At 46.3% G+C, this 24,791-nt stretch overlaps 2 protein-coding genes across 2 annotated transcripts in view; one reads left to right on the top strand and one right to left on the bottom strand.

Annotated features, from left to right (window-relative positions):
- Positions 1-24,791, top strand: part of ANKRD65 (ankyrin repeat domain 65) — a 131,506-nt gene that overhangs the window by 80,685 nt on the left and 26,030 nt on the right. The gene's annotated exons all lie outside the window — the stretch shown is intronic.
- Positions 8,955-23,905, bottom strand: TMEM278 (transmembrane protein 278). The gene is made up of 2 exons (XM_081955251.1): positions 22,971-23,905; positions 8,955-9,810 (listed from the first exon to the last, which is right to left on the bottom strand). The coding sequence occupies exons 1-2, from the start codon at positions 23,238-23,240 to the stop codon at positions 9,541-9,543; spliced, it is 540 nt and encodes a 179-aa protein (XP_081811377.1). The 5' UTR covers positions 23,241-23,905; the 3' UTR covers positions 8,955-9,540.

Here is a 24,791-nt window from a genome sequence, read left to right as displayed (position 1 = left end):
CATTGTGGATACCGGCGAGGGTCATTGGCATCATGGGCCCTCGATCGTATTTGTTAGAGCTTGAAGATGGGCGGAATTGGAGAAGGCACATCGATCAGCTTCGAGGTCGCCTAGCACACTCCAACTTAAGGGATGAGGGCGAAAGTTTCCTGTCCACAGAAAGACAACCGCAGGGAAACTTCATCCCAGGAAACGACGACACCGGCGAGCTAAGCGGGGGACAGGACATCACGCACGCAGCTGAGCAACCCCCCGTCATCACAGCCGCTGAGCAAACCCCCGTCATCGCAGCCGAACAAGATACCAGGGAAAAGAGCATCGAAAACGCAAGACCTCCAGAAACAGAAAAAGCACCCGATCCTACAACTACTTCAACCCAACAGGAAACCAATCCTGCAAGTACTTCAACACAACCTGAACTCCGACGTTCCTCCCGAGCAAGACAAACACCCACCTACCTAAAGGACTATGTCACCTACCGCAACGTCCCATCTAGGAGGGGAGGGGTGTTAGATATTAACATATATCGGGATAAGTCTTCCCTCAGGTCCGCTCCTACAGCGGGAAACAGGTATTCCTCTGATTGGTCAATGGGCGTGCCTCATCCCTATAAAAGGGGAACCCTCCGACCACAGAGCAAGCTGGATCACTACTACTACTAATAAAATGAGCTGTTGAGTTACTTCGTGTCCGCAGTCTGTCTCTCGTTGCCCAGATCTAACACTTATTGTTCTCCTTATTTCCAGGTTGAATCTCTCCTTGGTCAGTTTCCATCCATTATTCCTTGTCTGGCCTTCGGGCGCTTTAGAAAAACAGCTTGACCCCTTCCTCTCTGAGGCAGCCCCTCAAGTATTGGAAGACTGCTCTCCTGTCTCCCCTGATGGACCTTAATGTCACGGTCTTTGGTTTACTCACGCTAGGCTTGCCTGCCTGAATCTATTAGCACCTTACAGGTCTCTGCACAACTTGTTAACTTCCCCATTAAGCAAGAGTGGCCTTCTGAGTTTGCATTGGATTCATAAATGGACTGGAAATTGCCGCAGCATAAACACCCACTGGATCCAAAGCTCCACATTGCAAACCTTGTTTTGTCCAGTTGTGCCTGCTGTTCGAAGGACCTTGCTACTTACATGTCACATAGTGGTAGAGAGAGGATGCGGTTACCATGGAAATATAATTTCACCCATTAACCCAACTAAGGGGAGGAAGTCGATTTGCATTCCCTGCTGTTTGCCTGGAGACTCACCCTGAAGAGGCAGAATTCTGCCCGGTTGATTCCATTTATTTTATTTATTTTTTCTTAGATTTGGAGAAGCCATCATTCCCTTACTCTCAATCAGACCATAGAATAACAGAGTTGGAAGGGACCTTGAAGGTCTTCTAGTCCAACCCCCTGCCTAGGCAGGAAACCCTACACCACTTCAGGCAAATGGTTATCCAACATCATCTTAAAAACTTCCAGTGTTGGGGCATTCACAACTTCTAGTGGCAAGCTGTTCCACTGATTAATTATTCTAAATATCAGGAAATTTCTGCTTAGTTTTAAGTTGCTTCTCTCCTTGATTAGTTTCCACCCATTGCTTCTTGTTCTACCCTCAGGTGCCTTGGAGAATAGTTTGACTCCCCTCTTCTTTGTGGCAACCCCTGAGATATTGGAAGACTGCTATCATGTCTCCCCTAGTCCTTCTTTCTATTAAACTAGACATCCCCAGTTCCTGCAACCGTTCTTCATATGTTTTAGTCTCCAGTCCCCTAATCCTCTTAGTTGCTCTTCTCTGCACTCTTTTTAGAGTCTCCACATCTTTTTTACATCGTGGCAACCAAAACTGAATGCTGAATTCCAGGTGTGGCCTTACCAAGGCCTTATAAAGTGGTATTAACACTTCACGTGATCTTGATTCTATCCCTCTGTTGATGCAGCCTAGAACTGTGTTGGCTTTTTTAGCAGCTGCTGCTTCCACCATTCTCTCTAACTTTAGACCAGGGGTGTCCAAACTTGGGAACTTTAAGACTTGTGGACTTCAACTCCCAGAATTCCCCAGCTGGCTGGGGAATTCTGGGAGCTGAAGTCCACAAGTCTTAAAGTTCCCAAGTTTGGACACCCCTGCTTTAGACCCTTTATAGTCCATACATGTAGTTCTCAACTTACAACCATTCGTTTAGTGGCGGTTTGAAGCTACTTGAAAAAAAGTGACTTTGTTGTGACCCTTTTTCACACCGAACGACCATTTGCAGCATCCCCCTGGTCACGTGATCGAAAGTTGGATGCTTGGCAACCGACTCATGTTTATGACGGCTGCCGTCTCCCGGCGTCCTCCGATTCCCCTTTGGTGAGCTTGTGACGAGCAAAGTCAATGCGGGGGGGGGGGGGAGCCAGATTCACTTAACAACCGCTGTGATTCGCTTAAGAACTGTGGCAAGCAAGGTCGTGAAATGGGGCACTTCATAAACTGTCTTGCTTAGTGACGGAAACGTTGGCTCAATTGTGGTCGTAAGTCATGAATTACACGGATCGTGCTAAACTTATGAATCTTCTTTTCGTCTTAAATACATTTCCCTTGGTGGCCTCAGGGACGCTGTGGCTCAGTGGATAAGATGCTGAGCTTGTCGATCAGAAAGGTAGGCAGTTCGGCAGTTGGAATCCCTAGCGCTGTGTAACGGAGTGAGCTCCCGTGACTTGTCCCAGCTTCTGCCAACCTAGCAGTTCAAAAGCACATTAAAAAATGCAAGTAGAAAAATAGGGACCACCTTTGGTGAGAAGGGAACAGCGTTCCGTGCGCCTTCGGGAGTTGAGTCATGCCGGCCACATGACCACGGAGACGTCTTCGGACAGCGCTGGCTCTTCGGCTTTGAAACGGAGATGAGCATCGCCCCCTAGAGTTGGAAATGACTAGCACACATGTGCCAGGGAAAGCTTTACCTTTACCTATGGTTCCCTCCTCCCACCACAGCATTAAAACCCCAAGCTTAGCGTTTACAGCTGAATTTTGCTGCTGTGGTTTATTTAACCAGCCATATTTCTGCTTTGCTGCCCATTTCTGCTTTTCGCCCTGGCATCTTTCCCAGCCCCAATAAAAAAATAAAAAGTGAGATCTTTGGTAGGGAAAGTAAGGATACAGAATTCAGCCCTATTAATATTTGATATAAATGGCTTCTGATTCTAGGAGCTTGATTTTCCGAAGAGGAATCTGCTTGCTGTTAACTTATTGCGGTATGTTTTTTTTTTATTGCGATACTGTAAGCCCTTCCAAAACACCGTCACAGAGTTAATTAAGGAATTGATTATCCTCGGCAGTCAAGGAACAGAAAGTCTGGAAATTTAGGATTTTGAGAACGGTTACTTAATGCATTAAAATACAGAAGAGAGGTCAAAGAAGCCATTTATATCAAAATTGAACAACTCTTGCTCAACAGAAAGGGATGGATATGACATCGTCTATCTCCTGTCTACAACACAGTCCTTTCAGCAATTCCAAGAAGGCTCCACACCCATTTGCACCACTCAGGTGACCCTGAGGACACAGATAAAACCTCCAAGTGGCCTCAAGGACTCTCCAAAAAGAATGCAAATGACCAGCTGTCTGCAAGGACTATAAATCCAGGGAAAAATAGACTAGAATAACAGAGTTGGAAGGGACCTTGGAGGTCTTCTAGTCCAACCCCCTGCTTAGGCAGGAAACCCTACACCACTTCAGACAAATGGTTGTCCAACATCTTCTTAAAACTTCCAGTGTTGGACCATTCTCAGCTTCTGGAGGCAAGTTGTTCCACTGGTTTATTGTTCTCACTGTCAGGAAATTTCTCCTTAGTTCTAAGTTGCTTCTCTCCTTGATTAGTTTCCACTCATTGCTTCTTGTCCTGCCCTCAGGTGCCTTGGAGAATAGCGTGACTCCCTCTTCTTTGTAGCAGCCCCTGAGATATTGGAAGACTTCTATCCTGTCTCCCCTAGTCCTTCTTTTCATCAGACTAGAACAGGGGTCGGCAAACGTAAACACTCAAAGAGCCACTTGGACCGTTTCCCACAGAAAAGAAAACACCGGGAGCCACAAACGTCCTAACCGGAAGCCCCCTGTTCAATTCTGGAGCTGCTGACCGGAAGTTCAGTTCCCCCACCATAGAGTCTCCTCCTAGCGCGGCGTACTTTTTCCTCTACCTGTCCTAACCGAAAGCCCTATCAATTGTGGAGACAACTGGAAAACCCTCCCCTTGCCATAGAGTCTTCTCCTGGCGCACTGTGCTTCTCTCCCCCCCTACCCACCGGAAGCTCCTCTCAAAATTGTGGCGCTGACTGGTGATGGGGCCGCAGCCGAAGGAGGAAAGAGCCACATGCAGCTCCGGAGCCGCAGTTTGCTGACCCCTGGACTAGACCTACCCAGTTCCAGCAACTGTTCTTCATATGTTTTATCCTCCAGTCCCCTAATCCTCTTTATTGCTAATCCTTCCATTCTTCCTTCTGTTCTGTCCTTTCTTCCCCCACCATCCAGTCAGAGCTGAAGAAGCTTCTTGGATGAGAAGCGAAACATCTTCAAAGAAAAACCAGAAAGTCCAGTTGCCTCTTTCAAAAAGCACCTGGGACAACTGTGACCTGGATGACTGAGAGTGTCCATAGATGTGGTATTAGAGAGCAGCAGCAGTTTAGGGCAGCTGAAGGGTGTGGGGGAAAAGTATCCATCTGGTTGAATTCCAAGCCAAGAGAAAGAGACTGGAAACATGGAGGCTGATTGGAAAGAAGGTTTAATGATGGATAGAACCACCAAGTACCTAGTGCTGGTGCAGCTGGCAAAACAGAGTTGAGAGTAAAGGGTTTTTATCCTTCTTTAAGCTTTGCACTTGAGTTTCCTATTCCTGTGCAAGAACATGTATTCTATTGGCTGTTGTCAGACTCCATGTAGGGGTTATGTAGGGGTCATGGCTGGCTCTATAGGCAAAGTACAAATCCTAGGCTTTTGTCTGAGCTAGGTTTGGTTGAAGTTTGGACTGCTCCGAGGGTGACGCAATAATTCCTATTGTGGCTTAATGGCTTTGTCCTGTGTTGTATCTTGAGTGAGGGATAATCCTATCACTCAATGTGAAATAATCCTATCAGCCTTTGTTCAGACTTTGCTGCCGGGAATTTCAAAACATCCCTGTCTTTGGTTGGTTTAAACGCTGAAGCTCTGTTTTGATTCTGTGCTCCGTGTGGCCTTGCAAAGCTAATTGCCAATTAGGTCTCTGGCAGCGTTTCAAGGGAGGTAAAGGTGGGTGCTTATCAGCCTTATCCCGAAAGACTTTGGCAGACTACTGTCGGACTCTTTACAAACTATTTGTGACCCATTACACGCTGTGAATGACCATAATTCACAACCGTTGAAAAAAAGAAAGGGTTTTGGGGACTAAGCGTGTGTGATATAATCCTATCCGCCTTTGTTCAGACTTTGCTGCCGGGAATTTCAAAACATCCCTGTCTTGAATGGATTTCTGCCTGCAGTATTTGCTTTGCCTATGAATAGAGCTATCTGGTTTTCAATATAGCTCTTTATCTCTTAAATGCTGACATTTGCTGTGGGTTATTTGTTGTTATCCGCCGGTGGCTTGCGGAGCTGGCAGCAGAGTCGGACAGTGAGGAAGTTGGGATGGAGCATGAGCCAGTCCTGGAGTCTGGGGAAGGGTCGGATGAGGGCTCTGCGTTGGAGGCAGAGAGGGGGCCAAGGCCATCTGGTAGTGATGTGCTGCCTCCAGAGCCTCGATATCAGCGAGACAGAAGTGTGAGCCTGTTCCCAGTGCGCACATGCGCAGAGCTGCCAGAAGGCAAGGACAGTTAAGAAAAAAGGGGCGACTTGGGAGTAAGACTTGGAGATGATTGGTTCCCCCCATAGGACATAAAAGAGGAGCAAATAGAGCCTTTGCAGGAAGCAATTGTGTTTGTTTTGGGTGGTTTAAGCACTGAAGCTCCGTTTTGACTCTATGCTCTGTGTGGCCTTGCAAAACTAATTGGCAATTAGGTCTCTGGCAGAGTTTCAAGGGAGGTAAAAGTGGGTGCTTATCAGCCTTATCCGGAAAGACTTTGGCAGACTACTGTTGGACTCTTTACAAACTATTTGTGACCCATTACAGGCTGTGAATGACCATAATTCATAGCCGTTGAAATAAAGAGAGGGTTTGGGGGCCTAAGCGTGTGATTTTCAATGCCTCGGGAAGCCTAGGTTGGAACACTATTAAGGAAAGTGGTTGTTGCTTTCTGCCTCTAAAAAAGACATGTTTCTCCATTTCTCCCTTTGGGAAATATAATATTCCTCCTTTTTAAATGCTCCTCAAGGTATTTCATTCTTCTAGGCTTCCCACAAGGGGTTAAAGAACAAAAAACAAGACAGCTTCGAAAGACAGCCAGATCATGAACAAGACATTTAGATCCCATCAAGGAAATAAATGAAAGCTGTTTTAATTTCACCCCTGAAAGAGTTGGCTCCAAGACGGAAGGTTAATGGCTGTTCTTTGGCACATCCATTTTTCCCCATTGACAGTATTAACACTCCACTCCAGGAAATAAAATGAGCAAATGAAATCGCCGCTGATGTGCCTTAAAATCGGGATCGTCGTTTCTCTGCATTTTTTTAATAGAAAAAGCAGAGCTTAGATCTCAGGAAAAGAAGGGCATTTTCTCTCCCTTGTTTCAAACAAGACGAATTTGGGGTTAAGATGGAAACAGGTGGCTCAGGGGCTAAGACGCTGAGTTTGTCGATCAGAAAGGTCGGCAGTTTGGCGGTTCGAATCCCTAGCGCCGCGTAACGGAGGGAGCTCCCATTACTCGTCCCAGCTTCTGCCAACCTAGCAGTTCGAAAGCATGTAAAAAATGCGAGTAGAAAAACAGGGACCACATTTGGTGGGAAGGGAACAGCGTTCCGTGCGCCTTCGGGAGTTGAGTCATGCCGGCCACATGACCACGGAGACGTCTTCGGACAGCGCTGGCTCTTTGGCTTTGAAATGGAGATGAGCACCGTCCCCTAGAGTCAAGAACGACTAGCACATATGCGTGAGGGGAACCTTTACCTTTACCTATGGAAACAGGTTGCACAGGTGATCCTCGACGTACGACCACAATGGAGCCCAAAATTTCTTTTGCTCAGCAAAAACATTCGTTAAGTGAGTTTTTTCCCCTCCCATTTTACAAACTTTCCAGCCACGGTTGTTAAGTGAACCACTGCAGTCGTTAAGTTAGTAACCTGACTTTTCAAGGGAGAATTTACGATCACAGACCTTCTCTGGCTTGGAGAGCTGCCAGGCTGATCTCTGCAGAACTTGGCAAAGACCCTCGGAGAGTCATGAACCAATGAAGCGAACTAATGGTCTCCTGCAAACTCCACTCCCCTTTCGCTCCTCTTTTATTTCCTCTGGGAGGGGCCATTCACCGTCCACCTGTGGCCTTCCTCCCAAGTCTGTTCTTTAGCTGTTCCCTTCGTCTGGCAACTCTACGCATGCGCACACTGGGAACAGGCTCCAGCTGTTCCTCTGCCTCACTGATGTCTGACTCCGAAGACAGCTGATAACTGGCATACGGCCCTGGCCCCACCTCTGCCTCTAACACAGAGCCCCTCGTCCAAGCCTTCCCCAGACTCCAGGACTGGCCCATCTTCCTCCCCAACCTCCTCACTGTCCGAATCTGCTGACAGCTCTGCTGTCCATTGGTGGGCCACAACATATGCAACGTATTTATCCAAATTCATTAGATGGATAGCAGAGCAATTATAAACAGGCCAGAGGGAAGGAAGACACCAAGTACACATTTCCCACAAGGGAGAAGAAAGACCAAGACGATGGACTTGCCTATTTTAAAAGAATCTTTAATATCTAGCTTAGACAACGTAGGAGCATCGGGTGTCGTCTGTGGTGTCCCCACAATACTGATACACAACAGCAGCTGGAAGAGTTACACAGGACAGGAAGAGGAGTAGCCGGAAACACCACTCACAATCGGTGCGTTACAGGATGCGTCTCTTTGCCCAACTATGACGGGTTCCCAGAAATATTGCGTCCCATTCTCATTTTAAGGATAGCCACGAGACATCAGTGTGGGGCCACAGCTGGACCACCAAGCAAAAATGCAGCTGGCTCAGAGGTTCAAGAAACATATGGGCGCATTTCAACTGTGCCTCATGTTACAGGAGTGGGCTGCTGGGAGTTCGCAGGGGTTCGGGAGAACCTCTAGCTAAGCTTCTGCGCAGTTCGGAGAACCCCCAAATCCCACTCCTGGCTGGCCCCGCCCACCTTGCCCCTCCCCTCCCAGGAGTCCGCACGCAGGTTGTTTTGGATGTAGATAAGTGCAGGGTGCGCACAAAGGCTCGGGGCCTACTTCAGGAAGGCTGGAAATGAGGGCCTCCGGAGCCTGAGGAGGCCGTTTTCACCCTCCCAGAGGCTCGAGGAAAGCCTCTAGAGCCCGAGGAGTGCAAAAATACCCCCCCTGAGCACCGCCCTCTAGAGTCAGGAATGACTAGCACAGATGTGCAAGGGGAATCTTTAACTACCTCTTAATTTTAAAGAAATTGTATTGAAAAGGATTATCAGGGTAATGATGAATTAATAGCTGACCAGCTGCCGTAATGCTGCAATACTGTAATGCTGATGCATTGATGAGGAATGAGTCAGCAGAGTTATTTGACTGTTACCACGTTGTATTATAAGAGAGGCCCTGTGAGGGCACATCTCTCTCTCTCCCTGTGTGCTTCTGTGCTGTAAATTGCTGATTGTTTGACCTTTGCCTAGTATGTGTATGTATATTCTCTTGTAGAGGTAAACCACTATTTATTATTACAAAGTTATTCTATTCTACTCTACTCTACTCTATTCTACTCTACTCTACTCTACACCTCTATTTACTGTATTTGCTCCTGGTTGTCTCATCTAGTCACACTGTGCGCATTCTGACACTTATCCGGAATTAATCCATTTCCTGGGCGTATGGCACCCATTGATCCATCAACTCACCCAAAATTCATGAATCATAAAGTAAGCGCTTGCAGAAAAAACAAATCGGAGACTTGAAGTCATCGCATGAACTGGCGAAGAGAATTAGTGGGGAATGGAGTGCCCACCCTGGTCCCACCCTCCACTGCTTCGGCCCCGCCCCTTGTGCAGCTCACAATGACAAATTACAGATAGACCCCCAGTGGGATCATCTAGCCCAGGGGTCTGCAACCTTAAACACCCATAGTGGTATTTCTCACAGAAAAGAAAAGACCGGGAGCCACAAAACCTACCGGGGGTTGAAAAGCTCAATAAATCGTATGCCGGCGGGTTTCGCATATTAGCAGTTGTAACACGTATTTTGAGCGACAGGGAGCCTCAGAAGAGGGATGAAAGAACCCCATGCGGCTCCAGAGCCGTGAGTTGCCGACCCCTGACCTAGCTCAAAGCTGCCTTGAAATCCAGGGAGGCCTTTAGCCTGGCTACTCCTTAGCACAAAGAGCCTGCAGGGGAAAACATGGTGGTGGGTTGCTATCACTGCTCTTTCTTGATGCCCCCCACTGAAAATGACCAAGCTGCATGGAGAGGCTGGGGGGCACCAGCTCAGACCCAAGCCTTGACTTGGTGGTTCCACTCCTTTGTGCACCCACACAGCCCCCCTTCTTCGTACCACCGCCACTTCACGCCTTTGTAGACGGCGCGGGCGCACGGCTGGAAGCAGAGGAAGAGGTGCAGGCGGCGGGCCAGGCTACAGTAGAGAGCCATGGAGACCACGATGAGGGGAGACATGATGACAAAGCCCAGGATGATCAAGGCCGAAGAGCTGTTGTCGTCCAGGATGGTCTGGCAGTAGTAGGCGGTCGAGTGGAGCACCTGCGAAGAGCAGAGGAAGCGAGTCAGGTGCGGTGGGAATAGAATAGAAGAGAATTTGAGAAGAGAACAGAGCAGGAGTTATAGAACAGAACAGAACGAGTTAGAGAATAGAATAGAAGAGTACAGAACAGAACAGGAGTTAGAGAACAGAACAGAACAGGAATTAGAGAATAGAATAGAATATAGAATAGAATAGAATAGAATAGAATAGAATAGAATAGAAGTTGAGAAGAGAAGAGAACAGAACAGGAATTATAGAACAGAACAGAACGAGTTATAGAATAGAATAGGAGTTAAGAAGAGAACAGAACAGGAGTTAGAGAACAGAACAGAGCACAAGTTATAGAATAGAATTAGAACAGAGTGGGAGTTAGAGAATAGAATAGAACAGGACAGGACAGGGCAGGACAGAAGTTATAGAAGAGAAGAGAACTGAACAGAAATGAGTTAGAGAATAGAATAGAATAGAATAGAATTAGAACAGAACAGAACAGAAAAGAACAGGAGTTAGAGAATAGAATAGAATTAGAACAGAACAGAACAGAACAGAACAGAACAGGAGTTAGAGAAGAGAACTGAACAGAATAGAACAGGAGTTAGAGAATATAATAGAACTGAACAGAATAGAACAGGAGTTAGAGAAGAGAATAGAATTAGAACAGAATAGAACAGGAGTTAGAGAATATAATAGAACAGAATAGAATAGAACAGGAGTAAGAGAAGAGAAGAGACCTTGGAGGTCTTCTAGTCCAACCCCCTGCTTAGGCAGGAAACACTACACCACTTCAGAAGCCACACCGTTCATGCATTCAATACTTATGTACATTTAAAAAATTTAAAAATATTTTAGCTTTTCTGTCCCTACAATATGGAGAAAACTCTGTATTTATCTTGGAGAGTCCGTTGATTCAGTCCCGAGAAGAGCAGGCGGTCCAGATCGATTTTCTTCAGGCTGAAATCATGTTTTCTAAGATGAAAGCCTGTGCCGAAGCCTCCGGGAGCCGGAAAGGAAAAAGCAATCTCGATTCAATTTTATTTACATTTATGGATAGTTCCCATCCCATCCAATCTGCTCTCTTGTCATGTTAAAATGCCCATTTGGTGGCAATTGACTTTTTGTTCTGCCGAAAGCAAAAGAGGAGAGCGAAAAAGGGAGAGGAGAAAGATCTGAGAAGAAGAAAAAACCAGAATGAAACATTGGATGCAAAGTCCGAGGTTTCTAATTCTGTTTTTTTTTTTTAAAGGCTCAGCGCGTTAAACTACATTGAAACAAAATCAACAGCCTGACGTTTAGCCAGTCCTCGACTTACAACAGTTCATTTAGTGACTGTTCAAAGTTACAACAACACTGGGGGGGGGAAGTTACCTACAACAGCTTTTCACACTTTACGACCGTTACTGCATTCCCCGCAGTCAGGTGATCTAAATTCTGGCGCTTGGCTACTGACTCGTATTTACGACGGTTGCGGTGTCCCCGGGGTCCAGGTAGTCCTCAATTTACAAAGGTTGATTTAGTGGCCATTCAAAGTTACAACGGCACTGAAAAAAACTTATGACCATTTTCCCCCTCTTATGATCGTCACCGCAAGTACTGTATTTTTCAGAGTATAAGACGCACCAAGGTTTTGAAGAGGCAATAAAAAAAAAAAGTTTTTGCACTCTGCAAACCTCCCCAAAACGGGCCCGTTTTTTGTCAAAAGAAGGGCATGGAAAGCCTTTAGGAAGCTTATAGAGTGTTCCTGGGGGCTGGGGGGGCAAAATTGAGCAAAAAAAGGGCATTTTTATCTCATTTATGCCCTCCCCAGCCTCTAGGAGCTCTCTGAACGCCTCCTAAAGGCTATGCATGGCCACTTTGGTGAAGGGGGTGGAATTTGGGGAGGCAAAAAATGCTGTATTAAGTTTATAAGACGCACCCAGATTTTCAGCCTCTTTTTTGAGGGAAAAAGGTGTGTCTTATACTCCCAAAAATACGGTAATTGTCTGCTACAGCACGGCGTTTGGAAGATATTGTCCTGGCAGCTCCCCAAGCCCAATAAAGGTTTGTAGTTGTGAAATCTCTTGAAAGACTGTTGGCGGGGACTTTGCTGGAGAGGAATTCCCTTTAACCTAAATAAAAGGGGTTTTTATTGGGACGAGGAGTCTGCTTCATGCTCTTGGGAAGCCTAGGTTAGAACAGGTATTGAGCAATATGTTATACATGGCTTTTCTAACTCTTGAAGATAAATCTCTGACTTTTCCGTTTTCTATAGATGCCGTATTTTTCGGAGTATGACGCACCATGATTTTGAAGAGGCAAATTTTTTAAAAAAGTTTCTGCACTCTGCAGGCCTCCCAAATCCTCTGCACGCCTCGTTTTTTGCACAAACAAAGGGGGGGGGGCATGCAGAGCTTTGGGAGGCTTGTAGGGTGCTCCTGAGGGCTGGGGGGGGGGTTTAAAAACGAGCAAAAAACAGGCCTTCTTTGCAAAAACAGGCTGTTCTTTGCAAAAAAAAAGGGAGGGCATGCAGAGGCTTTGGGAAGCTTGTAAAATGTTCCTTGGGGCTAGAGGGGGCAAAAACAGCCCGTTTTCCCCTCATTTTTGCCCTCCCCAGTCCCCAGGAGCACTTTGCAAGCCTCCCAAACCCTCTGCATGTCCATTTTTGCAAAGGGGGCAGGATTTTGGTAGGCCAAAAATGCTGTATTCAGTGTATAAGATGCACCCAGATTTTCACCCTCTTTTTGCTGGGAAAAAGCTGCATCTTATACCCTGAAAAATACAGTACCTAGATGCTGGATCAGGAGGATATAATCCTAGCGCCCTAAATGTGTCCAAGCCATCAAGGTATAAATGTTGTGAGCCATTTCACCTTTTCAATATTCCCTGTTATGCCAAGATGCAATTTATTTTTCTCACCTCCAGCGAGAGGCATTCTTTCTGCTTCTGCCTCTGCGTGCCTTTGATTCAATTTTTTTCCCTATCATCTTCTGGGGAAAGGATACTGTAAATATGCCAAGAAAATGTGAAACCTAGGAGCGAATGGAAAAAAACAGGGCATTGAATTTCATGTTTTCCTCTTGAAGCTTTTCAGGAGGGATACCAGAGAGAGAAGAAGTACAACTTGACATGAATAAAATAAAAACAGATCCAGGCCAAAGGAGATCCCATCTTGCAGGAAGAAAATCAAAGCTACGTGTTCACGGAATAAGACTTTAGTAGCTTTAGTTGTCAGGCCCAGGGTGGCAAAGCAGATATTTTGATATCTGGTGACCTGCCAGCGGCCAACGGAGTTGGCAGCAGATTTGAACAGTGAGGAGGTTGGGGAGGGAGATGGGCCAGTCCTGGAGTCTGGGGAAGGCTCTGATGAGGGCTCTGTGTCGGAGGCAGAGAGGGGGCCAGAGCTGTAGGCCAGTTATCAGCTGCCTTCAGAGTCAGACAGCGGTGAGGCAGAGGAACAGCTGGAGCCTGTTCCCAGTGTGCTCATGTGCAGAGTTGCCAGACGAAGGGAACAGCTAAAGAACAAGGAGTAAGGCCACAGGTGGACGATGAATGGCCCCTCCCAGGGGAAATAAAAGAGGAGCGAAAGGGGAGTGGAGTTTGCAGGAGACAATGAGTTCGCTTAATTGCTTCGTGACTCTCTGAGACTCCTTGCCAAGTTTTGCAGAGATCGGCCTGGCAGCTCTCCAAGCTAGATAAGGTCTGTGACCGTAAATCCTCCCTCGAAAGACTTTGCTGGAGGTGAATGAGCAGAATTCACAGTCAATCAATAAAAGAGGTTTTTGTTGGGACCAGGAGTTTGCTTCAGGCTCTTGGGAAGCCTCGGTCAGAACAATCTCTCAGGCAGTCAAAAGGTCTAGATTTGTATTAAGGGAACTTATAATTTGACTTTGGTAGGATGGGTGTTGCTTTGCTAAAGCCACATACGATTCAGAGTGCGTACAAGCAAGCCAGTTTTCCCTGGGGAGAATCCACTCTGCACACCCCTTCTCCAGCTCTTCCCTTTCCCAGCTGCCTGGGGCAGTGAGTTTACACATGGTTCAACAGTGGAACTCCCTGCTACAAGTTATCATGGCGGCCGCTTTAGCTAGCTGGAAAGGGGAAGAGCTGGAGGGAAGAAATTCCTTGGCCAAAGTTGACATCTCCCAACAATTTGGCAATATTGGCCAAAAGACCTAAAAGTTTGCAAGAGTTCTAACTCCACACCCGTACATTCCCATTCTGCTGAATCTCAAATCTTCCTACCTTCTCCCTTAATTGCCTACTTTCTAAGCTAATTCCGATTCTGAAAAGTTGCTTTGTTAGGTTCCGTTATCTAGCTAGCAGCTTCTGTTGCTTCGTTTCTTTGCTGTTGTCTTCTCACCGCAGCGAGATTTCTTCATTTCGGTTTTTTTTTTTGTAGAACTGTGATAAAATGGTGGGAATTTCTTGCAGTCTTATGGCAGGTAATTAGGGCCGATAAAGCCCAGGAGAGTTTGATTGCTCTTTTAATACGCGGTAATAAACAGTAATAAATAACTCCAGGGAAATGAGTCAGATTAAGGAAGCACCTAATTTCTACAGAGACGCGAGATGGTAGAGAGAAAGAGAGAGAAAGAGAATGGGGAAATTAAATCATGAGCTGCTTCAAAAGTTCCCAGTTCTCTTTTTCCTTAAGGACTGGGGGGAAACTGTTGCTCTAAAGATACAGGAGCCTCTGAAGATTTACACCATAAATCTTAAGTAAGGTTTTACTTTTAGGCAAGAAAAACCAAATGCCCAGGGGCAGTGTAGGTGGTACCTGGCTCAATAATAGTAACTGTGAGAGGGATCTTGGAGTCCTAGTGGACAACTATTTAAATAGGAGCCAGCCGTGTGCAGCAGCTGCCAAAAAAGCCAACACAGTTCTAGGCTGCATCAACAGAGGGAAAGAATCAAGATCACGTGAAGTGTTAATACCACTTTATAAGGCCTTGGTAAGGCCACACTTGGAATATTTGCATTCAGTTTTGGTCGCCACGATGTAGAAAAGATGTGGAGACTCTAGAAAGAGTGCAGAGAAGAGCAACAAAGAGGATTAGGGGACTGGAGGCTAAAACATATGAAGAACGGTTGCAGGAATTGGGTATGTCTAGTTTAATGAAAAGAAGGACTAGGGGAGACATGATAGCTACCTTCCAATATCTCAGGGGTTGCCAAAAAGAAGAGGGAGTCAAGCTATTCTCCAAAGCACCTGAGGGCAGGACAAGAAGCAAAATGGATGGAAACTAATTAAGGAGAGAAGCAACTTAGAACTGAGGAGAAATTTCCTGACAGTTAGAACACTTAATCAGTGGAACAGAATTTGCCTTCAGAAGCTGAGAATGCTCCAACACTGGAAGTTTTAAAGAAGAGATTGGATATCCATTTGTCCAGAATGGTATAGGATCTCCTGCTTAAGCAAGGAGCTTGGGCTAGAAGATCTCCAAGGCCTCTTCTAACCCTGTTGTCCTGTGTTTTATGAATATGAAAGTAGCCCTCTGCAAAAGTCCAGGGTGTTCTCCTTCACCCTACGAGGGAGGGAAAAGCAGTTGGAAAGCTAGTAGCCACTAATCATTAATACCCCAAGAGAGCTGAATCTTGCAGGATCTGTTTCCCAATTTTCCCAATATGAGGAATCTAGCATTCTTAGCTAGCATAGCCATCGCCCTATCTTGACTGCATCCTACTCCAGTTAAGAGGTTGAGAATGACCATGTAATCTTGAAAAGATTCACTGAGTTTCCAAATCCCATCCTGTTTAAAAATTAATTTAGTAGCTTTAGTTGTCAGACTCAGGGTGGCAAAGCAGATATTTTGATATCTCTGTTGTGGCCCACTAGCAGACAGGGGAGCTGGCAACAGATTTGGACAGTGAGGAGGTTGGGGAGGAACATGGGCTTGTCCTGGAGTCTGGGGAAGGCTCTGATGAGGGCTCTGTGTCGGAGGCAGAGAGGGGGCCAGGGCCGTCTGACAGTTATCGGCTGGCTTCGGTTGGATATCAGTGGGGCAGAGGAACAGCTGGAGCCTGTTCCCAGTGTGCGCACGCGCAGAGCTGCCAGGATAAGGGAACATCTAAAGAACAGGGGTCGACTTGGGAGTGAGGTCACAGGTGGACGATGAAGGGCCCCTCCCAGAGGGAATAAAAGAGGAGCGAAAGGGGAGTGGAGTTTGCAGGAGACAATTTGTTCACTTAATTGCTTTCCGAGACTCCTTGCCAAGTTCTGCAGAGATCGGCCTGGCAGCTCTCCAAGCCAGATAAGGTCTGTGACCGTAAATCCTCCCTGGAAAGACTTTGCTGGATGTGAAGGAGCAGAATTCACAGTCCATTAATAAAAAGGGGTTTTTGTCGGGACCAGGAGTTTGCTTCAGGCTCTCGGAAAGCCTCAGTCAGAACACCAGTTGGGCAAGGAAACTAAGCTGAGTAATGGGGAAGGGGGTTTGCCTGGGCTTTGCATTCCCTAGTGTCCCATCTGCAAGGGATGGCTGCGTGAGTTTACAGAGAAGATCCTGCTTGCATAACATGACCGATATTCAGTGCATAGCATCAGCCCCGAAACTCTCATTGCTGTGTGGGGGGAACGGCTGGCTTCAAAAGCTGACAGATCCTGGGGAGCCATTAGTTAACCATATCCTTGAATACCCAGAGGTGTCATTTACCTCTTTGATGGTCTGTTTGCCACTACAGAAAGGAAAATAACCATCTGGCATCTTTTGGGGTGGGTGGGTGGGTTGGATGGTAGATTTTTGTTTGCTACTCATCTCACACAGGGCTCAGCTTGGAGCAGGTGGATGGCCGCCGGTTTGCAGGCATTGCCATCAATTCCAGAGAGGTCACTCTGAGAACAAAGTTACCATCCAGGATTGATTGGGTATTTTAATAGCTCCCCCCTCCCACCTTTTAATTAAGCTGGCTTGAACCGCCATTGGGCTCCCACTTTCCGATCAATTGAAAAGTAATTGGGAGCCAAAGAAAACAAAACATGTCATGAGCCGGTCCCCGATCAGATCTCACTGCATGGACATGCTGTGGGTCCTGCCCTCTGGGGAGATAGAGTGGCTGGCTTTTTCTGCTGGGTGGAATCCCCCCCCCCCAAAAAAGTGAGGATGGCCTCTAAGCTTCTGAAGGTCCCTCAAGACTGGGCTATGCCAGCACGCCTGGGGACCCCAGGGGGATGGACAAAACAGTGTGGTGACTCCATTGATATTAGCATTCTCTCTCTATTAGTCCTGTTTATTATGATCATTATATTAATTAATGATAGGGAATTTAGATGCGCATCACCCAGAGTCACCCTGCTGGTGTGTGTGTGAGAGGGAGGGGGGAGAGGGAAGTGGGAGGGAGATAGATGAATAGAGATAGATAGATAGATAGATAGATAGATAGATAGATAGATAGATAGATAGATGATAGATAGATAGATAGATAGATAGATAGATAGATAGATAGAGACAGACAGACAGATGGATGGATAAATATAAAGAGAGAGAGAGAGAGATGGAGAGAGAAATTTGGAGAGAGAGATGGATGGAGATAGATAGATAGATAGATAGATAGATAGATAGATAGATAGATAGATAGATAGAATGAGAGATATATACTCTATAGATGGATGGATGGAGAGAGAGAGAGAGAGATGGATGGACAGAGATAGATAGATAGATAGATAGATAGATAGATAGATAGATAGATAGATAGAAAGAAAGAGAAAGAAAGAAATAGAAATAGCACGTAGACTTATCACTTCACAGTGCTTTTACAGCCCTCTCTAAGTGGTTTACCGAATCAGCCTATGGCCCCCAACAATCTGGCTCCTCATTTTACCCACCTCGGAAGGACGGAAGGCTGAATCAACCTTGAGCCTGATGAGATTTGATTTGCCAAATTGCAAGCAGCTGGCAGTCAGCAGAAGTAGCCTGAAGTACTGCACTCTAACCAGATTAGATAGATAAGATAGATAGATAGATAGATAGATAGATAGATAGATAGATAGATAGATAGATAGATAGATAGATAGATGATAGATAGATAGATAGATAGATAGATAGATAGATAGATAGATAGATAGATAGATAGAGAAGGTATTATTTCCCAACACTTCAGGACCATGGACAGCTCCTGATATCTACTCCTTGATTGGCCCTTTGTCCAGTAATGGCTGATGAGGGAATCTTGAAGGAATTTCCCCATTTTTCCAGCATAGACACCTTGCCTTTCCGTGGCATTTTCCATGGGGAATCAATCCCCTTTTGGTATTGCTGTCCCGGTTAAGAGAATGTGTCTTCCCCCAACAGCAAGAAAACTCCTTCTCATTGGAAGGGGCCTTTTGACAAAAGGCGAAAGAGAAACGGATCCTGTCCTGTGATTCAACCTTCTGGGTTTTTCGGGGATCGTCCCCCACTGCCCTTTTCTGAATTCCTGATTCAGAAAAAGGCTTTTTTAAAAAAAAATATTTTGAGGGAGGGGCAAACGTCTGCAAGCAAGGTTGATAAAGCTCAAATTCCCTAGGAATGCAAAGAAAGAGGCTAGAACGATTAAATGCCTTTTGAGTCGATTTGTCCCTATTGGCACTCTCACTACTTTGGCAGTCGATCTGCAGAATACTTAATAAGGAGAAAATGAGTTTGTCAATCGGAATGAATCAAGGGCCGGTCGGGACTGTCTGAGCCCAACACCTCCACGCTTGAAGTCATGGATAATATCGATTCAGAATTTTTCCCCTCTTTTTTTTTTTGATTGATCTCCTCTCCTTCCCCCCCCCCTGTCTTTAATTTATCCGACAAATCCTAGAGACTGACTGTGGTGGTGGTGGTGGGGGAAACTCTTAATTAAAAAGACATTAAATGGAATTCAGTCCGTGTGTCGGCAAATACAGACAGAAGCTAAGAAGCAGGAGGAAGGCTAGGAGGAAAAAAAAAACAGAAGCAAGCTACAGGGAAAAAGAAAATACTGTTAGAATTAGGGAGCCAAGGCCGGAAAAAAGCTACTGTGAGTGAAGATCTGGAATTTATTTAGATTGTAATTACAGAAGGGGAAATTTAGATCAGGGTGTGTCTGTGTTTTTAAAGAGACGCAAAGTGCAATAACTCGAATTCCTCTCTGTTCTTCCTGCTGTGTTTCCTAACCCAAAATTGATAACAAAACTGCTTTTCCTTAGTATTTACAGGCAGACGGTTCTTACAACCCATGTGTAAGATTTGTATACATTGGTAGAAGCTTTTTGAGCCTTGACGGGCCACAAAATTATCTGTGTAAAAAACGATGTGGAGACTCTAGAACAGTGGTTGTCAACCTTCCCAATGCCGCGACCCTTTAATACAGTTCCTCATGTTGCGGTGACCCCCAACCATAAAATTGGTGTCTTGGTTCCTAAGACCATCGAAAATATGTGTATTCCAATGGTCATAGGCAACCCCTGTGAAAGGGTCGTTTGACCACCAAAGGGGTACCGATCCACAGGTTGAAAACCACTGCTCTAGAAAGAGTGCAGAGAAGAGCAACAAAGAGGATTAAGGGACTGGAGGCCAAGACATATGAAGAACGGTTGCAGGAACTGGGTATGTCTAGTTTGATGAAAAGAAGGACCAGGGGAGATATGATAGCAGTCTTCCTATATCTCAGGGGATGCCACAAAGAAGAGGGAGTCAAGCTATTCTCCAGAGCACCTGAGGGTAGAACAAGAAGCAATGGGTGGAAACTAATCAAGGAGAGAAGCAACCTAGAATTAAGGAGAAACTTCCTGACAGTTAAAACAATTAATCAGTGGAACAACTTCCCTCCAGAAGTTGTAGGTGCTTCATCACTGGAGGTTTTTAAGAAGACATTGGACAACCCTTTGTCTGAAGTGGTGTAGGGTTTCCTGCCTAGGCAGGGGGTTGGACTAGAAGACCTCCAAGGTCCCTTCCCACTCTGTTTATTCTATTCTGTGAACAATTGCAGTAATTTTCTTTAACAACTTTGGCTAGAAAGGTGGTGAAATTGGCAGGGGTGTGTGTGTTTCAGTTAACAGCTGAATAGAATAGAATAACAGAGTTGGATTATTCTATTCTATTCTATTAATTTTTCTCCTGGATCCTCGTAATTCTTGTTGTTTGGTGGGTTCTAATTCCACCTTCCAAGGTCTTGTTTTCCTCCCTTCTCATTTGCAGATAGGGGAAAATTGCAGATTTCAACTAACTCTTGGGAGAAAAATGACTCACTGAAGCTCCAAAATTGGCCTTTGAACTTGCTGTAAATCCCCCCCCCCCTTTTTTTTCCCAGAGCTGCTGAATTTATTTATTTTTTGTCCCCGACAATTTCAACGTTGCTGGGCTGATCACATTTTCCTATACCGCCTAACTGAACAAGGCGGACACCCTCCGAAATTAAACCCCAGGCGCTTCCTATTATTTATCCTATTATTTCACAATAACTGGACATCAGGCCCACGTTTCTGGAATCCTTCCCACCCTGCAGCTTTTGCAGTGGCTAACTTCACGTGGCGTCTAGTGTCTGTGCAAAGGAAGCCCGTGTGATTGGATGTGAGAGGCCAGCTCAGAAGATAAGAGACCTAAATACGGATCTATAACAGTGTGCTAGTTACTCGTACCTTTGCTTAGATGGCTGCGTTGTGAGTCCCCAGCTAGAGAGTTGAGCTTGCTGCTTAGAACGCCGTGTTTAGAGGTAGCTGTCTCAATGCATGGGCCTGATGGGCACTTTCCTATGGGCCCCCATGAGCATAGGGGCCCCATATGAATCCGTGTATGTTAACCCTTCAATGCGCCTTGGATCATATCAATACAGCAACATATTTATTGCATTTCACTGCACTTTTTAAAACGAATACTAACATGCTAATAAAATAAACAAACTCTGGTACTGGAGAAGACTCCTGCATTGAGTCCCTTGGACTGCAAGGCCATCCAAGCGGTCAGTCCTAGAGGAGATCAACCCTAACTGCTCTTTAGAAGGGCAGATCCTGAAGAGGAAACTCAAATCCTTTGGCCACCTAATGAGAAGGAAGAAGGACTCCCTGGAGAAGAGCCTCACACTGGGAACGATGAAGGGCAAGAGAAGAAGGGATGGCAGAGGAGGTGGCTGGCTGGAGTCACCGAAGCAGCCGGTGTGAGCTTCAATGGACTCCAGAGGATGGCAGAGGACAGGAAGGCCTGGAGGAACGTGGTCCATGGGGTCACGATGGGTCGGACATGGCTTCCCAAATAACAACAAAAACTAATAACAACATGATTGATTTTATGGACCATTTACCGAAAACAAGCCCGATCAAGTTGGCTTTTTAAACAGGATGGGATTCGGAAAGTCAGTGAAAGCCATGGAGTCTTTTCGAGATTACATGATCATTCTCAACCTCTTAACTGGGGTAGGATGCGGTCAAGGTAGGGCGATGGCTATGCTAGCTAAGAATGCTAGATTCCTCTTATTGGGAAAATTGGGGAACAGATCATGCAAGATTCAGCTCTCTTGAGGTATTAATGATTAGTAGCTACTAGCTTTCCAACAAATGCTTTCCCCTCCCTGGCAGGGTGAAGGAGAACACCCTGGATTTTTGCAGAGGGCTACTTTCATATTCATAAAACACAGAATAATAGGGTTAGAAGGGGCCTTGGAGATCTTCTAGTCTAACCCCCTTGCTTAAGCAGGAGATCCTATACCATTCTGGACAAATGGTTATCCAATCTCTTCTTTAAGACTTCCAGTGTTGGAGCATTCACAACTTCTGGAGGCAAGTCATTCTACTGGTTAATTGTTCTCACGGTCAGGAAATTTCTCCTTAGTTCTAAGTTGCTTCTCTCTTTAGTGATTTCCCACCTGTTACTTTTTGTAACAGGTTATTCAGAGGAGGAACCAGCAGTTGAGAAGATGAGGGGGGGTCTTTGCTCACAGTTTGAGAACCATATAACTCCCCCAAAACAGGGGGTTCCTTTAGTTAAGACTAAGATCCTTGTTCAAGTCTGTTTAAGAAGAGTACTTGCACATTCACACCCGTCCAAATACGCACATTACCATTCATGCATTAAGTCTCCTCCCAGAAGAGAAGTCATACAAAGACTAAAGGGGTAAAGATTATAGCAAGGGACAATAGTTGCCAGGTGAAAATTACCCATTTTCTTGTAAACAGCATCATGCCCCATCAACTGTCTGTCAACAGCCAGCGTTCTTTCTCTTCACAATGAAACGAAGCCAACAAAGGAACTCTCTGACACTTGAAGGAAGTGAGCGGGTTGGCTGCCTTTGGATTTCTACCCTCCCCATCCCACCTTTCCTTAACCAGGATCAACTTTGGTGTACATGAAAATAAAACTACAGGGAACGATGCCATTTGGGTACGACTTTGTGGGTCAAGGTCCCATTGAGCATTATGAGTGTGAAGCATCAATTGCATTGGAGCTATCTTAGGATGCTTGTCATCCAGTCAAGGACCACATAGCCAGTGATGGCAGAGTGAGTAAGGGGTTGGGCAAAAAGACCGAGGAACGCCAGCTTCCGTTCGGTCCCTTAGCTATGGCTGGCTTTGGACTAGTCATTCTCTCAGTTAAACCTACCTCATTGTTCCTGCAGTGAAAAAAATAAGAGAAGGAAACACTACGTAGATCTCCTTGAGGTCATGAATGAAAGGCAAAATAAGTAAAGGTTCCCCTTTCACATATCTGCTAGTTGTTCCCGACTCTAGGGGGCGGTGCTCATCTCCATTTCAAAGCCAAAGAGCCAGCGCTGTCCGAAGACGTCTCCGTGGTCATGTGGCCGGCATGACTTAACGCCGAAAGCGCACGGAGCGCTGTTCCCTTCCCACCAAAGGTGGTTCCTATTTTTCTACTTGCATTTTTTACATGCTTTCGAACTGCTAGGTTGGCAGAAGCTGGGACAAGCCCCAAGAGCTCCCTCCATTACATGGCGCTAGGGATTCGAACCGCCGAATGGCCGACCTTTCTGATCGACATGCTCGCTGTCTTAGCCCCTGAGCCACCTATTCTGTTCTATTCTGACAGGCAGAAGAGAAACCTAACAATAAATGAATCAGAGCTCAATGGGACCATCAAATCTAGCACGGGGGATGACTTAACAGAAGGCAGACAATGCCTCTGAGAATGGACAGAGTACAAACCTTCCCTATCCACTAGACAAGTTTTAAACTTCTCTCTCTATTTGTGGCTTCCTCACCAGACAGTTCAGTTTGCTGTACTTTACTTACACGAGAGTGACACTGGAATCCAAAATAGACCACGACAATGGCGGGCAAGAGGACCACTGAAAAGATGGCAGCCATCAGAAGGAAGTTTAGGAGAAAAGCAAAAGCATTCATAGTCCCCACCAAGCAAGTCCACGCCCAGCAGCCACAGGTGCTACGACGCTCCATGGGCAGGAGCTGGTCCTCCATGTTGTAAGGCGGGAGAGTTTGGATGGTGTGGGAAGTGTCGGAGAAGTTGTCCCCATCGTAGTCATCAATCTCCTGATCAGACATCTTCAGCAAGATCCCAACCAGGCGTCGAATTCCTTAATCCCCCTCTCCTTTTTCTCTCCGTCCAAAATGGAGCAGCCGGTTAGGGGAGAAGCTCGTGGCCGAGGTGGGTGGTGCCCACTTCCAGGAAACAGGAGGTCGGATGGAAATGGGCTTGGGAACGTAAGAGAGAAGTTCTTACATGTCCTTTCGGGGATCAGGTGGTGGCCTCACCTGAAATGGTATGAGGTGGAGAAGACCTTCCAAAGAGATGGGACGAACTTTTCCTTAGGGGCCGGTTCGCCTACTGGAATCCTTGGTGCGAGAAGAACTTGCCGGTGTGAAATTGGCAAGGAAGGGGGGCAAACACGCGTGCCATCCTCTGGTTCCACCTCGTGGGTTGACTTTCCAGCCTAATTTTCCAGAAGTTCCACACCACACCGGTCCCCCCCTCGGCACGCCTCAAGTCTCCACAGCAGGTTACGCTGGATTCATCTCCTGATTATCTGGGCAGGATTCAGTCCTTCAACTTTTAACTCCCCCCCCCTCCTCTTTGGAGATGTCCGGATGCAGGAAGGCTCCCTGCCTGAGCCGATGACTCCTTTCTCTCTTCTGAGCCAGCTCTGATCGCGGTGCAGTGTGTTTAGAAGCAGCTGCACCGAATTCTCTCCTGCAGGCATCCAATCCTTAGCTGATTAGCTGCTGCTGCTGTGCTTCTCTCCACCCCTTCGAGTCGCTTACTATGTAGTGTTTCCATCCAGCCAGGCCCACTGCTGATCTTTTTCTTGGTGTGTCCCTGCTCTGTGTTTCCGCTTGATGGAAGGAGTGGGGGGGGGGAACAGCACCAGTGGGCTGAGGAAGGGTGGCAGGCAGAGGACAGCGAGAGAGGGGGGGGGGAGAAAGGAGATTAATGATGAAGGATGAGAAAGGAATGGGTGGAAGTTCTGCTTTGTCCACCCAAGACGCCGGCTTCTACCTCTGCCTCTGACTTGCAACTTTTTTTGCATTTGAGATTTATTTCTGGTGCAAGCCGCCCCATTGCAGTAACTCTGGGAGATGTTGAAAAATGTAGTCATAGAGTGAGGCTGGCTGTCAGGGCTCCAAATAGCATCCAAAAATAAATCAGAGTCCAAGGCAAAGGATTGCTCAAAGTTCCGATTTATTAAGAGAGCCATGTTGGCGCATCTGGGAAAACCCGAATCTGAAAGCTTCCCGGTTTTCCCCACCCAGTTGAAAGTTCAAGATCTTGCCCTCCACACCCACAAGTCCATCCCATGGTCCAATCTCCCACTGCCATGCTGGCAGCTTCCACCCATCCGGTTTCGTTCAGGTGCAGAGACAAAGGATGACCTTGGCTTTCTAGAAAGAATGTTGTTATGGCTATATAGCATCTAACTCCGTACAATCCCCCCTCCCATTTTCCTACATTAGAAAGAAGGCATGGTAGAATAATAGAAAATGTGGCAGGCCAAGGATCCAAAAGAAAACTGCAGGCCTGACACTGGCATTAGTCAACGTTGACGCCAGCTAAGGTGGGTTAAGGGGCCGGGATCCATCTCTGAAGTCAACCTTCAT

Source organism: Natrix helvetica, assembly GCF_964273705.1.
Source record: "Natrix helvetica genome assembly, chromosome: 5".
Lineage (NCBI taxonomy): Eukaryota > Metazoa > Chordata > Lepidosauria > Squamata > Natricidae > Natrix > Natrix helvetica.
The sequence above is the reverse complement of the archived record's forward strand: the minus strand, read 5'-3'. Positions and strand labels throughout refer to the sequence as shown.

Coding starts and splice junctions, on each gene's coding strand:
- TMEM278 (XM_081955251.1), bottom strand. CDS start 23,240: ATGTCTGATCAGGAGATTGATGACTACGATGGGGACAACTTCTCCGAC. Junction 9,811..22,970: donor GATTCCAGTGTCACTCTCGT/GTAAGTAAAGTA, acceptor TGCTCTTCGCAG/GTGCTCCACTCGACCGCCTA.